General features: G+C 61.2%; 2 protein-coding genes across 3 annotated transcripts; one reads left to right on the top strand and one right to left on the bottom strand.

Annotated features, from left to right (window-relative positions):
* Nucleotides 1-1,218: 1,218 nt before the first annotated feature.
* On the bottom strand, nt 1,219-12,164 carry GPKOW (G-patch domain and KOW motifs). Of its 2 annotated transcripts, XM_080364383.1 has the most exons (14): nt 11,893-12,164; nt 10,585-10,878; nt 9,532-9,755; nt 9,330-9,430; nt 8,609-8,703; nt 7,277-7,529; nt 7,090-7,180; nt 6,251-6,350; nt 5,461-5,563; nt 3,992-4,061; nt 3,792-3,877; nt 2,384-3,708; nt 2,201-2,275; nt 1,219-1,284 (listed from the first exon to the last, which is right to left on the bottom strand). In XM_080364383.1, exons 2-12 carry the CDS (start codon nt 10,776-10,778, stop codon nt 3,574-3,576), a joined length of 1,452 nt encoding a protein of 483 aa, XP_080220509.1. In that variant the 5' UTR covers nt 10,779-10,878; nt 11,893-12,164; the 3' UTR covers nt 1,219-1,284; nt 2,201-2,275; nt 2,384-3,573. The 2 variants fall into 2 exon arrangements, with proteins under 2 accessions (XP_080220509.1, XP_080220510.1); XM_080364384.1 differs by lacking the exons at nt 1,219-1,284; nt 2,201-2,275; nt 3,992-4,061 and having other exon boundaries at nt 3,572-3,708.
* Nucleotides 12,165-12,814: 650 nt separating this feature from the next.
* PLP2 (proteolipid protein 2) lies at nt 12,815-16,405 on the top strand (the record flags this gene model as incomplete). The annotated part of the gene is made up of 4 exons (XM_080364387.1): nt 12,815-12,927; nt 14,370-14,525; nt 15,364-15,459; nt 16,364-16,405. Coding segments are annotated over exons 1-4 (381 nt in total), but the record flags the coding sequence as incomplete, so codon positions are not given.
* Between the last annotated feature and the right edge of the window lie 5 nt (nt 16,406-16,410).

Below are 16,410 nucleotides of genomic sequence, written 5' to 3'. Positions count from 1 at the left end.
GTACAGACCAGTATGGACCAGTATAGACCAGTATGGATCAGTATAAACCAGTATGGATCAGTATAAACCAGTGTGGACCAGCATGGACCAGTATGGGCCCGTACAGACCAATAACCAACAGTGACCCCCGCTCCGCCACCGACAGGTCCTGCAACCCGTACAGACCAGTATGGACCAGTATAGACCAGTATAGATCAGTATAAACCAGTATGGATCAGTTATAAACCAGTATGGATCAGTATAAACCAGTGTGGACCAGCATGGACCAGTATGGACCGTACAGACCAATAATCAACAGTGACCCCCGCTCCGACACCGACAGGTAACCAGTATAGACCAATATACACCAGTATAACCAGTAAACACCAGTGACACCCCTTGGAAATGCTCACGTCCTGAAAGAAACCAGTATAGACCAGTATACACCAGCTTAACCAGTAAACACCAATGACCCCCCCCTTGGGATCCTGAAAAGAAACCAGTAACCACCAGCATACACCAGTGTCCCCCCAATCCCCTCCCAGTTCCCTCCCAGTCCCTCCCAGTTCCTCCAATTCCTCCCAGTTCCCTCCCAGTTCCCTCCCAGTCCCCTCCCAGTTCCCCCAACTCACCACCAGCTGCAAACTCCCGCACTTGTGCCCAGGAAAAACCAGTAAGGCCCGTTCCAAACTGGGACAGAGATCGCAGATCCTGTGTGTGGGGACGCCATCAACCGCCAGCCCAGTACAGACCAGTATAGACCAGTATAGACCAGTACAAACCAGTTACCTTTGGGGTTATCGCGCGTATCGAACTCAAAGAGCTTCTGTGGGTTGTGTGGGAAGGAGAGAAGACGTAGACGCGGCTCCGCACCAGCACCACCAGCCTGGGGGGCACCCAAAAGGTGTTTGGGGTGTCCCCCCCATTTTGGGGTGTCCCCCCCCCATTTCGGGGCATCATTTTGGGGCGAATTTCCCCGGTTTTGGGGCTTTTTACCCACTTATCGTGTCGCATGCGCACGGCCAGGACGGGCTTGGGCAGCGTGAACTCCAGCACCACTTTGTCCTTCCCCTCGCGGTGCGTCGTCCAAATTAACACTATTTTTGGGGAAAATATCAATGATTTCAGGCCAAAATGCACCCCCCCCCCCACCCTCCCCCCCGGCGCTGTTTTGGGGTGAATTTGGGGGTTTTTAGGCACCTGAGACATCGGGGAACTTGGGGTGGGCGCCGCCCCCCACCAGCGCCAGCAGGTTGGAGCGATGCAGCATCTCGGCCAGTCCGATGCTCCCCACTTGTTCTGCGTCTGGGTTATGGGGGGGGGCACCCCAAAAAATGGGGGGGGGAGGGCTAAGAATGTTATGGGGACCCCCCTGGGTCTCCACAGTGAGGGAATGTTGGGAATGGGGGGTTAAAGGGGGGTTAATGGGGGGGCTAGGGGGGGTGTTAAGGGGGGTGGGGTGTTAAGGGGGGTGGGGGTGTTAAGGGGGGTGGGGTGTTAAGGGGGGTGGGGTGTTAAGGGGGGTGGGGTGTTAAGGGGGTGGGTGTTAAGGGGGGTGGGTGTTAAGGGGGGTGGGTGTTAAGGGGGGTGGGTGTTAAGAGTGGGGAGGAGTCGAGGGGGGGGGGAGGAGGAGTCGAGGGGGGGGAGGAGGAGTCGAGGGGGGGGAGGAGGAGTCGAGGGGGGGGAGGAGGAGTCGAGGGGGGGGAGGAGTCGAGGGGGGGGAGGAGTCAAGAGGGGGAGGAGTCAAGAGGGGGAGGAGTCAAGAGGGGGAGGAGTCAAGAGGGGGAGGAGTCAAGAGGGGGAGGAGTCAAGGGGGAGGGGGAGTCAAGGGGGAGGGGGAGTCAAGGGGGAGGGGGAGTCAAGGGGGAGGGGGAGTCAAGGGGGAGGGGGGAGTCAATGGGGGGGGGAGTCAATGGGGGGGGGGGAGGGAGTTAAGGGGGGGGGGGGGTTAAGAGGGGTTTGGGGGCATCTTGATGCTCCTCCCACCCCCCAAATTGTGTGGAAGGGGGGGACCCCAAATTATCCCTCCAAAGGGGCCCCCAAAATACCAAAATACCCCCCCCCAAAGTGCCCCCGCCACCCAGGTGTGGAGACCCCAAAATACCCCCCAAAAGTTTCCCCCCCCGCCCCCCCCGGACTCACAGCCCCTCAAAATCCCACCCCATTTTAGCCCTTCCCCTCCCCCCTCAGGAACAGGGACACCCCAAAATTGCCGCCTCACCCAAATGTCCCTTTTCCATCAGCGGCTCCACGTTGAAGATGCGAACCCCGGAATCCATCGCGACGCAGAAACAGCCTCAAAATGGGAAAAATGGGGGGGGGGGGGGTGTGAGTTTTGGGGGTCCCGGGTGGGGGAGGGGGGGGGGGGGAGGAGTTTAGGGGGGTTTCGGGGCTCCACACTCACTCTGGTCCTGGTTGAAGCGCAGGCTGTTGACCCCCCGTGTTTGCGCCATGGTTGCTGGGGGAAAAGGGGTTAAAGGGGGGGTGACCCCCCCCCCAGGACCCCAAAATTCCCCCCGGGGACCCCAAAATCTCCTCAGAGACCCCAAAATCCCGGCCGTGCGACGGTAAACAGCGCTAAACCATCGAGTCTCCTCAGCGAGCGGGCGGCTAGAGCGGACTTCCGGTGATGTCAAGTCCGCCACGTCGCCTAGCAACGCGCTGCGGGGGCGGGGCTGAACGCTCCCGGAAACGGCGGGAGGCGTTGCGTAGCCACGCGCCATCTTGAGAGAGGGCAGAGAAGGGCGTTGCCAAGGCGCTCGCCGCCATCTTGGAAGCGGGCACGGGGTTTGGCGGGAAAAACAAAATCCCCCCCAAAAAGGGGGTTTTGGCGCTCAAAAGCAGCAGGTTTGTGATTGGCTGAGCCGGAAGCCCCGCCCCCATCGCCACCAGCCCTTCCGGCTTCCGGAATTTAATCATTATCGTTAAAAAAACCCGAAATACAAGAAAATAAACACACCCTGTTCCCGCTACAAAAAAAAGGCGGGGCGGCGGCCATCTTGGAAACTGGCAAGCAGCCATCTTGGAATCTGGCAGGCGGCCATGTTGAAAACTTGCTAGGTGGCCATCTTGGAAACTGGCAGGCGGCCATGTTGCAAACTCTCTAGGTGGCCATCTTGGAAACTGGCAGGCAGCCATCTTGGAAACTGTCCAGGCGGCCATGTTGGAAACTGGCTGGCGGCCATGTTGGAAACTGTCCAGATGGCCATGTTGGAAACTCGCAGGCAACCATCTTGCATACTGTCCAAGCGGCCATCTTGGAATCTGGCAGGCAGCCATCTTGGAAGGTGTCCAGTCAACCACGTTGGCATCTGGCCAGGCGGCCATGTTGGAAGCCGCCTAGGTGGCCATCTTGGAATCTGGCCAGGCAGTCCTGTTGGAATCTGTCTAGGCGGCCATCTTGGAAGCTGGCAGGCAGCCATGTTGGAAACTGGAAAACAGCCATCTTGGAAGCTGGCAGGCGGCCATCTTGGAAACTGTCCAGGTGGCCATGTTGGAAGCTGGCAGGCAGCCATCTTGGAAGCTGGCAGGCGGCCATCTTGGAAGCTGGCAGTCACTATTGGGGGGGTCTCTTTTGGGGGTGTGGGGAGGGTCTCAATCATCCTCCCCCCGCCCCACATAGTGGCAGATGGCGTCGTAGTCCAGCGCCAGCACCCGCGCGGCCTCGTCCTTGTCCAGCTGCACCAGCGCGCGGCTCCTCCCCGGCTCCCGCTGCAGGACGCGTCCCACCTGGGGGGGGACACATGTTGGGTTTGGGGCGGGGAGGGGTCTGTCCGAATTGGGGAGCCCCCCCGTTTTTGGGGCGCACTCACCCTCCCCGCGTGCTCGCCCAGAACCACCATCACGCGGTCGTTGTCCCCACGGGGAACCACGGTCTCCAACATGGCGGCGCGGAGACCTGGGGGACAATGGGGACGATAGGGGATGATTGGGATGGGGGGCAATGGGGGGGGGTCAGGATCGACCCCCCCCCGCACCCCCACATTGGCCGGGGGGGTTTGGGGTGACTCACCCTCCACCAGCCGCCCCTCGTCCGTGCGGCACACGCAGCACTCGGGGGTCACCATGTCCTCCACCACCAGCTGGGGGGCAACAGTGCTCCCAGTGACCCCCAGTGTCCTCCCAGTGCCCCCCAGTCCATCCCAGTGCTCCCAGTGAGCCCCAGTGTCCTCCCAGTGCCCCCCAGTCCATCCCAGTGCTCCCAGTGACCCCCAGTGTCCTCCCAGTGCCCCCCAGTCCATCCCAGTGCTCCCAGTGACCCCCAGTGTCCTCCCAGTGCCCCCCAGTCCATCCCAGTGCTCCCAGTGACCCCCAGTGTCCTCACAGTGACCCCCAGTCCATCCTAGTGCTCCCAGTGCCCCCCAAATCCATCCCAATGCTCCCAGTCCATTCCAGTGCCCCCTCAGTCCACCCCAGTTCTTCCAATGCCCCCCAGTGCTTCCACTGCCCCCCAATCCATCCCAGTGCTCCCAGTGTCCTCCCAGTCCCCCCCAGTCCCTCCCAGTGCTCCCAGTCCCTCCCAGTGCCCTCCCAGTCCATCCCAGTACCCCCAGTGCCCCCCATTGTCCTCCCAATGCCCCCCAAGTCCATTCCAATGCTCCCAGTCCATTCCAGAGCCCTCCCAGTCCATCCCAGTTCTTCCAGTGCCCCTCAATCCATCCCAGTGCTCCCAGTCCATTCCAGTGGCCTCCCAGTGCTTCTCGTGCCCCCCAATCCATCCCAGTGCTCCCAGTGTCCTCCCAGTGCCCCCCAGTCCCTCCTAGTGCTCCCAGCCCCCCCCAGTGCCCCCCAAGTCCATCCCAATGCTCCCAGTCCATTCCAGTACCCTCTCAGTCCACCCCAGTTCTTCTAGTGGCCCCCAGTGCTTCCAGTGCCCCTCAATCCAACCCAGTGCTCCCAGTCCATTCCAGTACCCTCCCAGTCCATCCCAGTGCTTCCAGTGGCCCCCAATCCATCCCAGTGTTCCCAGTGGCCTCCCAGTCCCCCCAGTCCATCCCAGGCCCTCCCAGTGCCCCCCAAATCCATCCCAATGCTCCCAGTCCATTCCAGTGCCCTCCCAGTCCACCCCAGTTCTTCCAGTGCCCCCCAGTGCTTCCAGTGCCCCTCAATCCATCCCAGTGCTCCCAGTGCCCTCCCAGTGCACCCCAAGTCCCTCCCAGTGCCCCCCAAGTCCCTCCCAGTACTCCCCAGTCCATCCCAGTGCCCCCCAGTGACCACCAGTCTATCCCAGTTCTCCCAGTCCCTTCCCAGTGCCCCCCAAGTCCCTTCCCAGTGCCCCCCAAGTCCCTTCCCAGTGACCCCCAAGTCCCTTCCCAGCATCCTCCCAGTCCCTCCCAGAACCCCCCAGTCCATCCCATTCCCTCCCCCAGTCCCTTCCCAATTTTGGGGCGCAGGCCCCCCCCTCCATTTTGACTCCACCCCCCCCCCGTGGGAGCTTTGGGGGGGTCTCTCGGGTCCCCCAAAACTGGGGGGGGGTCTCACCTTGCAGTTGTAGAAGCGGCCGGCCCGGAACTCTTTGTCGACGCAGCGAACCCGCAGATCCCTCCGCAGCCACGGGGGGGACCCCAAGAAACGCTTCGCCTCCCTGGGGGGGCGCAAACATCACCGCAGGACCCCGGCATCCGGGGGGGACCCAGGAGTCCGGGGGGAACTGGGGCTGGAGGCAACCCAGGCATCCAGGGGGGACCCAGGCGTCCAGGGGAGGGGGAAGTGGGACCCAGGCATCCGGGGGGAACTGGGGGTGGAGGGGACCCGGGTGTCCGGGAGGGACCCAGGCATCCGGGGTTGGCGGGGGGGACCTAGGCATCTGGGGGGGACTGGGGGTGGAGGGGACCCAGGCGTCCGGGGGGGACCCAGGCATCCGGGGGGGACCCAGGCATCCGGGGGCGGGGGAAGCGGGACCCAGGCATCGGGGGGGGGACCCAGGCGTCCGGGGGCAGGGGGGGCGGGACCCAGGCATCCGGGGGGAACTGGATGTGGAGGGGACCCAGGTGTCCGGGGGGGACCCAGGCGTCCAGGGGGCGGGGGAAGCGGGACCCAGGCATCGGGGGGGGGACCTAGGCGTCCGGGGGCAGGGGGGGCGGGACCCAGGCATCTGGGGGGAACTGGAGGTGGAGGGGACCCAGGTGTCCGGAGGGGACCCAGGCGTCCGGGAGGAACTGGGGGTGGAGGGGACCCAGGTGTCCGGGGGGAACCCAGGCATCCGGGGGGGACCCAGGCATTCGGGGGGGACCCAAAATTATAGACACCCCCCCTCCAAAATGGGACTTACCCGTCGGGCTTGGGGGGGTCTTTCCTCTTGTTGCCCCCACGGTTTGGGGGGACCCCGGCGTCCGGGGGGTCGTCCTCCCTGGGGGTCTTGCTGGGGTGCTCTGGGGGGGGAACTGGGAGGTACTGGGGGGAACTGGGAGGGACTAGGGGGTTATTGGGAGGGTTACTGGGGCTAACTGGGATGAACTGGGAAGCACTGGGACACTCATTGCAGTTGGGGGGGGTGGGTTTGAGTACTGGAGGAGACTCTGGGGGGGTCACTGGGGCCCCTGTGGGGTTACTGGGATGAACTGGGGGGTTATTGGGAGGGTTACTGGGATGAACTGGGATCAACTGGGATGTACTGGGAAGCACTGGGACACTCATTGCAGTTGGGGGGGTGGATTTGGGCACTAGGGGGAGACCCTGGGGGGGTTACTGGGGGTCACTGGGGGGTTACTGGGATGAACTGGGGGGTTATTGGGAGGGTTACTGGGGCTAACTGGGATGAACTGGAATGAACTGGTTTGAACTGGGATGTACTGGGAAGCACTGGGACACTCATTGCAGTTGGGGGGGTGGATCTGGGCACTAGGGGGAGACCCTGGGGGGGTTACTGGGGGTCACTGGGCGGTTACTGGGATGAACTGGGGGGTTATTGGGAGGGTTACTGGGATGAACTGGGATGAACTGGGATGAACTGGGATGAACTGGGACACTCATTGCAGCTGGGGGGGGGTGGGTTTGAGCACTAGGGGGAGACCCTGGAGGGGTCACTGGGGCCCGCGGGGGTTCGGGGGGGTTGGGCGGGTGTAACTGGTCTGAACTGGTTTATACTGGTTTGTACTGGTGCGCACTCACCCAGGCGCAGGCTGTACTGGCTGACGGTGACGGCCGCCCCCCCCCGCAGTCGCACCACGGCGCGCGCCGTCTCGGGGTCCAGCGCCTCCACCTTTTGGGGTTCAGAGCGGGGGGGGTCAGCACCTCCTCCCAGTTCCATACTGGTCATACTGGGAGCCCCCCCCCCTCAAAACGGGGGGGTTCTCACCGTGCCGAGGGTGTCGCGATGGGCGCCGCTCTGGATGCGCACGGGGGCGCCCACCTGCAGCCCCTCCCCCGCGGCGGGGGGCGGGGCCGAGCCCGGGGGGGGCGGGGCGGAGCTCGGAGGGGGCGGGGCGGAGCCCGAAGTGGGCGGGGCGCCAGGGGGCGGGGCGGAGCCCGGAGGGGGCGGGGGCGGGGGTGGCTCCGCCCCCAGCCCCAACCCCCGTGGCCGCACCCGCAGCTCCAGCGGCTTCACCACCCTGCGAATGGACCCAAAAGGGCTGTTTTCCACCCCAAAATGGGGGGCGGGCTGCCCTCCCAGTGCTCCCAGTTCATCCCAGTCCTTCCCAGTCCCTCCCAGTGCTCCCAGTTCATCCCAGTCCCTCCCAGTGCTCCCAGTTCACCCCAGTCCATCCCAGTGCTCCCAGTTCACCCCAGTCCCTCCCAGTGCTCCCAGTTCATCCCAGTCCCTCCCAGTGCTCCCAGTTCACTCCAGTCCATCCCAGTGCTCTCCGAGTGCTCCCAGTTCACCCCAGTCCCTCCCAGTCCATCCCAGTGCTCCCAGTGCTCTCCCAGTCCCTCCCAGTCCATCCCAGTGCTCCCAGTTCACCCCAGTCCCTCCCAGTCCATCCCAGTGCTCCCAGTGCTCTCCCAGTCCCTCCCAGTCCATCCCAGTGCTCCCAGTGCACCCCAGTCCATCCTAGTGCTCTCCGAGTGCTCCCAGTTCACCCCAGTCCCTCCCAGTCCATCCCAGTGCTCCCAGTGCACCCCAGTCCATCCCAGTGCTCTCCGAGTGCTCCCAGTGCACCCCAGTCCCTCCCAGTCCATCCCAGTGCTCCCAGTGCTCTCCCAGTCCCTCCCAGTCCATCCCAGTGCTCCCAGTGCACCCCAGTCCATCCCAGTGCTCTCCGAGTGCTCCCAGTTCACCCCAGTCCCTCCCAGTCCATCCCAGTGCTCCCAGTCCCTCACAGTGCTCCCAGTTCACCCCAGTCCTTCCCAGTCCATCCCAATGCTCTCCCAGTGCTCCCAGTTCACCCCAGTCCCTCCCAGTGCTCCCAGTTCACCCCAGTCCCTCCCAGTCCATCCCAGTGCCCCCAAGTCCCTCCCAGTGCTCCCAGTTCCCCTCGGACCCTCCCAGTCCATCCCAGTCCCTCCCAGTGCTCCTCCAGTTCCTCCCAGTGCTCCCAATCCCTCCCAGTGCTCCCAATCCCTCCCAGTGCTCCCCAATCCCTCCCAGTTCATCCCAGTTCACCCTAGTCCCCCCAGGTCCCTCCCAGTGCTCCCAGTCCCTCCCCCAGTCCCTCCCAGTCTGTCCCAGTGCTCCCAGTTTGGGTCTCACTTTTTGAAGGTGCGGCCGATGCCCTCCCCCTGGCTCCAGCCCATCCCCCGCAGCATGGCCAGCCCGAACGCCCCCACCGGCACCTCCGAGTAGTCCTGGGGGGCACAGGGCCGCTTATGAGGCTGGGGGGCGCTTATGGGGCTGGGGGGGCACTTATGGGGCCGGGGGGATGCTATGGGGCTGGGGAAGCAGTTATGGAACCCAGGGAGCAGTTACAGAACCCGAGGGGGCACTATGGGGCTGGGCGGTACTTATGGGGCTGGGGGGGCACTTATGGAACTCGGGGGGGGCACTATGGGGCTGGGCGGTAGTTATGGGGCTGGGGAGGGCTTTATAGGGCAAGGGGCGCTTATGGGGCTGCAGGGCGCTTATGGGGCTGGGGGGCACTTATGGGGCTGAGGGGGCACTTATGGAACCCGGGGGGGCACTATGGGGCTTTATAGGGCAAGCGGCGCTTATGGGGCTGCAGGGCGCTTATGGGGCTGGGGGAGCAGTTATGGGCCTGGCATGTACTGGGTTTGGGGGGACAGTTATTTAACTGGGGGGCACTTATGGGGCTTGGGGGACCTTATGGGGCTGAGGGAGGGTTTGAGGGTCCCTGCAGGATTTTGGGGTCCCAGTGAGGGTTTGTGGGTTCCAGGGGGCTGGGGGTCCCAGGGGGAGTTTAGGGTCCCTGGGGGTGGTTTTGGGGGTCCTGGGGGGGGGTATTGGGGTCACTCACCGGCTGCTGCCGTGTGGCCCCATCGGGGTCCCGCAGAGACATGGGGATGGAGATGGGGGGCCCGGGGTCCCCTTCCCCCCGCTCCTGGCTCTGTCGCGCCTCTGTGGGAAACAAACGGGAGGTGGGGGGGTCAGCCGGACGCCTGGGTCCTCTCCCGGACGCCTGGGTCCCTCCCCTGGATGCCTGGGTCCCCCATGCTCACCCTGCAGCAGCTCCTGCACCGCTTGCGCCTCCACGTCGGGGGTGGAGTCTGTTTGGGGGGCGTGGTCAGCGGCAGAGGGGGCGTGGTCAACGGCGGAGGGGGCGTGGTCAGCGGCGGAGGGGGCGTGGTCTGCATCTCCAGGGGGGGGCTCCGGGTTCCTCCAGCGGTGGGGGGGGATCAGGGGGATGATCAGCTCTTTGGGAGGGGGCGGGGCCGGATGGGCGCTGGGGGGCGGGGACAGCGCGTTAGCCACGCCCATATTCCAACAGACCTCGCCTACAAACCCTTAAACCCCGCCCCCCCGGGGCTTATATTGAGACACTGTGGCTGAAGCCACGCCCCCAAGCAAACCTTAAATGGAGACTACCCCTTAAACCACGCCCCCATGTGCAACTACATATAGAGTCACCACCGGCGCAAGCCACGCCCCCAACCATTTATGGAGAGCCCACATCAAACCACGCCCCCAATAGAAAGCCACGCCCCCAAGCGAATCTTATAGAGCCTCCACCTCAAACCACGCCCCTGAGGGAACCATTTATGGAGATGTAGCGTCAAACCACGCCCCCAGCAAACCTTTTATGGAGATCCCACGTCAAACCACGCCCCCACCAAACCTTTTATGGAGAACGCGCCTCAAACCACGCCCCCAATAGAAAGCCCCGCCCCCAAGCGAACCTTATAGAGCCCCCACCTCAAACCACGCCCCTGAGGGAACCATTTATGGAGATGCCGCGTCAAACCACGCCCCCAACAAACCTTTTATGGATATCCCGCTTCGAACCACGCCCCCAACACACCATTTATGGAGAACGCGCCTCAAGCCACACCCCCAATAGAAAGCCACGCCCCCAAGCGAACCTTATAGAGCCCCCACTTCAAACCACGCCCCTGATGGAACCATTTAGGGAGACGCCGCTTCAAACCCCGCCCCCAACAAGCCTTTTATGGAGAACTCCCCTTAAACCACGCCCCCAACCGAAAGCCCCGCCCCTCCACGCGAGCCCGCCCTGAGCCAGCAGCCCCTCAGGCCGCGCCCCCGCGCATGCGCACCTCAGCAGCTCCCGGTCCTCCACCGCCGTGAGGAAATCGGTGTCCCCGGCGCCACCCGCGTCGTCCCCGCCGGGCTCTGCGCAGGGCCCGGCCGCCAGCAGCCGCCGCCGCTCCGCCCTCCGGCTGAACGCGAACGACACGGGCGCCGCCGGAGCCGCGGCGCTGCCGGCCCCCGCGCCGCCGCTCGCCGCCATGTTTGCCCGCCCGCCCGCCCGCTTCGCGGGGCACTGTGGGAAATGGAGGCGGCGGGGGGCGGACTACGAGTCCCAGCAGGCGTTGCGCGCGGGGCGGCCGCTGATTGGTCCGCGGGGAAAAGGGGCGGGACAAAAGAAACCAAGGCAATTAAAACACAAATAAGACAAAGCAAACGACAATAGAATACAATACAATAGAAACAAAGAAACAATAATGTATGAACAATAAGGTATAAACAACAATGTATGAACAACAATGTATGTCTAAATAATAACATATATAAATAGTAGCATATAATATATATACATAAAGACACATAATATACATAAATTATATATAAATATATATAACATAATACATAATACAAAAATAATATCTAAACATAATATCTAAATGCAATAATATGTCAATGGCACGTAAGTAATATGTACAAATAGCAATTCACAATATATAGATATTTTATATAATGTATATATAAAACACATTGCATATGAGCTATACTAATATACATTATATAATGCAACATAACAGTGCAATGTAACAATGTAATACAATATAACATAATAGCAGAGAATATAATAATGCATATATAATAATATAGTATAGTATAATATAGCATAGTAGAAAATAATATAGTATAGTATAATATAGTATAGTATAATACAGTATAGTATAATACAGTATAGTATAATACAGTATACTATAATACAGTATGGTATAATACAGTATACTACGCTATAGTACACAATATACTATAATATACTATAGTACGCAATATGCTCTAATATACTATAATACACAATATGCTATAATGTACCGTAATATACAATATGCTATAATGTACTATAATGTACAATATCCTAAAATGTACTATAATGTACAATATACTGCAATGTACTATAATGTACAAAATACCATAATATACTCTAATGTACATTATACTATAAAACACTATAATATACAATATACTATAAAATACTATACTACACAACATACTATAAAACATTATAACATACTATACTATAATATGCAATATAAGATAATAATCTATAGAAACTAAAAGCGTTTAAAAACGTTCTTTAGGCTCCAAGGACCGTTTGCTGCTGCCCTTACCTACAGCCGTGCTGCACAAACCTATAGCTAAACGTAAAGTTCAATGTATTCAGGAGGCGTTAATGTCGATATCTCATCATCTGCAGCCTCTCAGGGAGAGCAAAAACAACTACAAACAGCAGTATGCCAAAACCTGGGGGTTTGGACCCATTTTGAGCCATAATTGCAGCCCCGTTGGCACAGCGGGAGGAGGAGTCAGATCTGTGCCCCCCTGAGTCATTTCCCGCGGGGACCCAGGCGTCCGGGGCCCTGCCCACATCCTGCCGGTTGAGTCACCCCGAAACACGGGGGGGTCACAGCCCAAAACGGGGGGGACACACCCTGGGGACCCCCCCAAACAGCCCTGGGGACGCCCAGACCCCCCCCCTAAAAACCCCGCGTCCTTAAGGGACCAATCACAGGGAACTTCCCACGTTCTAAACCCCGCCCACGCCAAGCCACGCCCCCCTAGACCCTCGTCCCAATCAGAGGGGGGATCCCCTGTCCTAAACCCCGCCCATGCCAAGCCACGCCCCCCCGGGACCCTCACCCCAATCACAGGGGGTTCCCCCATCCTCAACCCCGCCCACACTAAGTCACGTCACCCGGACCATCACCCAATACCGACGGGCGCCCTAAACCCCGCCCACTCTCAGCCCCACCCCCTGCGACCCTCTCCCCAATCACAGGGGGGTTCCCCATCCTAAACCCCACCCACTCTCAGCCCCGCCCCCCGGGACCCCCGAGGCTTCCCCGCGCCAAGCCCCGCCCCCTGCCAATCACAAGGGGCTTCCCCGCTCTCAGCCCCGCCCCCTCCAGGGGGTTTCCCTCTCGCCAGGCCACGCCCCTCTCCCCTCCGCCGCCCAATGGCGTGGCTGTGCCCGCCGTTTGGCCCCGCCCCGTGGTGCCCGCTCCCCCCCGGGGCGCGGGGGGGCCCCCCCGTACCCGGTACGGCCGCCACCGCCCGTCATGGAGCCCAGCGGGTCCCAGAGCTGCCCCAGGGCCTGCTTGGCCTTCAGCCGCACCCACAAGGGGCTGGTGCTGATCGGAGAGATCGTAAGGACCGAGGGGGGGGGCACCGGGGGGGGGGGGGGGGTGTGGAGACCCCCGCGGGGAGGAATTGGGGAACCCCCTGGGGACGCAGCCATGGGTGGGTGGGGGGTGATGGGGTGTCCCCGCGACACCCTGGGTGCGCTTTTTGGGGATGCCCGGATGCCTGGGTCCACAGTTGGGTAGGGGGGGGGGGACCCCTGGGATCAACCGGATTGGAGTGGGGGGGGGGGCACGGGGGAGCTGTGGCACCCATGGGTGGGGGGGGGTGACGGGGTGTCCCTGCGACACCCTGGGTGCGCTTTTTGGGGATGCCCGGATGCCTGGGTCCACAGTTGGGTAGGGGGGGAACCCCTGGGATCAACCCGATTGTAGTGGGGGGGGGGGGCACGGGGGAGCTGTGGCACCCATGGGTGGGGGGATGATTGGGTGTCCCTGGGTGGGGGGGGGGACATTTGGGTCTTCCTGTGGGGGACACCTGGGTCCATATTTTGGGGGGATGCCCGGACACCTGGGTCCACGTTAGGGCGTGGTGCCTGGATGCCTGGGTCCGCGGGCTTCCTGCCAACACGTGCTGGCGGGATGTGGGAACCCAGGCGTCCGAGAGGGTGATCCCCCCTCTCCATGCAAACCCCCTCCCCCCCAAGTCGGGGGGACCCAGGCATCCGGGTGCGGTTTCCCTCCCCCACCCCCCCCGTCACCCCAATCCCGTTTTGGGGCAACGCCCTTGGGAAACAAGCGGCAGTGAAGGGGTTAATGAGGGGCGGGGCTAAGGGAGGGATCTACTCCCTGATTGGCGCAAAGCCTTGGTTTGAAATATGGGGAGGGCGCGCCCGGACGCCTGGGTTCCCTTCCCCGGGGAGTGGGGTGGGGCGGGGCGGGGGGGAACTGTTGGGCGGTGCCCGGACGCCTGGGTCCTCGCGTGCCAACCGTTATTGCGCCAGGCCGGGTGGCGCTCACCCACGTCATAAACGCCGCGCTGCCCCTTTAAGGAAATCGAGGGATCCTGTCCCTTTAAGACTCGCCCCCCCCACCTCCACCTGCCGTTGCCCCTTTAAGAGCCCCCTCCGCTAGCGGACCCCACCCAGTAGCCATCGCCCCTTTAAGGGCGGGGTTGCGCTGTTTGTGCCGTTGCCATGGCGACCGGCGCGCCTCACAGTGGCGCTTTGTCCCGCCGCCCACGCGCGGGCTGGGGGCGGAGCCTGAGGAAAGGGGCGGAGCTTGGAGAAAGGGGGCGGAGCCTGAGGAAAGGGGGCGGAGCTGTAAAGACCATATGGGGGATCCTATGGGCGCTCTATAGGGAGCCTGTGAGGGCCTATAGGGCACCTTATAGGGGTCTATAGCGGAGACCGCAGTGGTCTATAGGGGACGGTATGGGGGGGCGGCGGGCAGCGTGGTTCCCCCGGGGAGGCGATACCGTATGGATGCTATAGGTGCGGTTTCCATAGGCGCTGTGCGTGCTGGTGCTGGTGTGCTACGGCGCCTCCCATACGCCGGGCTATACTGGGCTGGCCGTGTGTGAACTGGTGTTCGCCGTGCTGGTGTTACTGGTGCTGGGGGGGGGCCTGGCCCCCCGGCTCTCCTTCATCCACTGGGGCTGGACTGTGAGTGCGGGCACCCTATGGACCCCTATAGAACCCCCTATGGCACCCAAAACCCTCCTAGAGCCTCTCAGAATCTCCCTATAAGCCGTTATGGCCCCCACACCCCCCTATGGCTCACATAATGCCCCCATAACCCGATAGCCCCCATAACCCCACTATGGCACACATAATCCTCCTATGGCACACATAACTCCCTATAGACCCCATGAACCTCCTATAGCTTCCTGTAGCTCCCATAATCTTCCTATAGCCCCTATAATCCCTCTATAGCCCCTATAACCCTCCTACAGATCACATAATTCCCCTATAGTGCCCTATAGCTCCCCATAACTCTCTATGGTCCCCATAACCCTCCTATAGCTCCCCCTATAGCTCCCATAACCCCCTACAGCTCCAATAACCCCCAGAATCCACCTATAGCCCCCCACAACTCCCTATAGCCCCCCATAATCTCCCCTATAGCCCCCCATAATCCCCATAACCTCCACCCCAGGAAGGGGATCCCAGGAGGTTTCAGGGTCCTCTGGGGGGTTTGAGGGGGTCCCTGGGGGGTTTTGGGGATCCCCAGGGGTTCAGGGGTCCCTGGGGAGGTTTGGGGGAGTCCCCAGGGGTCTGGGGGTGTCCCTGGGGGGTTTAGGGGTGTCCCATGTGTGTCCCCCCCCCCCCGGGATTTCCTGGGCTGTACCATCAGGTGGGTTCCAGAGGGGGTTTGGGGGTCCCAGGGGGGTTCTGGGGATCCCCAAGGGTTCAGGGGTCCCTGGGGGGGTTTGGGGGATCCCCAGAGGTCTGGGGGTGTCCCTGGGGGGTTTGGGGGTGTCCCATGTGTGTCCCCCCCCAGGATTTCCTGCGCTGCGTCATCGGGTGCCTGCTCTTCCTCATCACGTCCCTCATCGTCCTCATCGGGACGCGCGGCGGGGCCGGCGTGGCCGGGGGGGTGAGGGGGGATTTGGGGTGCGGGGGGGGAATTGGGGTCTGGGGGGGATTGGGGGGAGTTCAGGGGGTTTTGGGGGGGATTTGGGGGTCTGGGGTGGATTTGGGGGGTCTTGGGGTTTAAATTTGGGGATACAGGGGGGTGGATTTGGGGGGGTTTGGGATGTAAATTGGGGGGTATAGGGGGGTCTGGAGGGTGGATTTGGGGGTTTGGGGGGGTTGGGGTGTAAATTTGGGGGGTTAGGTGTAAATTTGGGGTATAACTTTGGGGTTTTGGGGGGATTTGGGTATAAATTCGGGGTTTTGGGAGGGGGATTTGGGGGTATAAATTTGGGGTTTTGGGGGGAATTTGGGTATAAATTTGGGGTTTTTTGGGGGGATTTGGGGGTATAAATTTGGGGTTTGGGAGGAATTTGGGGGTATAAATTTGGGGTTTTGGGGGGGATTTTGGGGTATAAATTTGGGGTTTGGGAGGAATTTGGGGGTATAAATTTGGGGTTTGGGAGGAATTTGGGGTTTGGGGGGAATTTGGGGGTATAAATTTGGGCTTTTTGGGGGGATTTTGGGGTATAAATTTGGGGGTATAAATTTGGGGTTTTTTGGGGGGTTTGGAGTGTAAATTTGGGGGATTTGGGGGTATAAATTTGGGGGTTTTTTGGGGGGTTGGGTGTACATTTGGGGTTTTTTGGAGGGGGTTTGGGGGTATAAATTTGGGTGTTTTTTGGGGGGGATTTGGAGGTATAAATTTGGGGTTTTGGGGGGTTTGCGGTGTAAATTTGGGGGGTTTGGGGATATAAATTTGGGGTTTGGGGGGTTTGCGGTGTAAATTTGGGGCTCCAGGGGGTGGATTTGGGGTGTGTGGGCTGTGGGTGTTTTTTGGGGTGTCTGACCCCCCCCAAATGCCCCAGGTTTTCGGGCTCCTGGCCGGGATCCTGCTGGGGTACGACGCCTACAT

This window comes from Nesoenas mayeri (genome assembly GCF_963082525.1).
Source record: "Nesoenas mayeri genome assembly, contig: SCAFFOLD_112, whole genome shotgun sequence".
In the NCBI taxonomy this organism is placed as follows: Eukaryota; Metazoa; Chordata; class Aves; order Columbiformes; family Columbidae; genus Nesoenas; species Nesoenas mayeri.
This window is presented reverse-complemented; position numbering and strand designations above follow the sequence as displayed.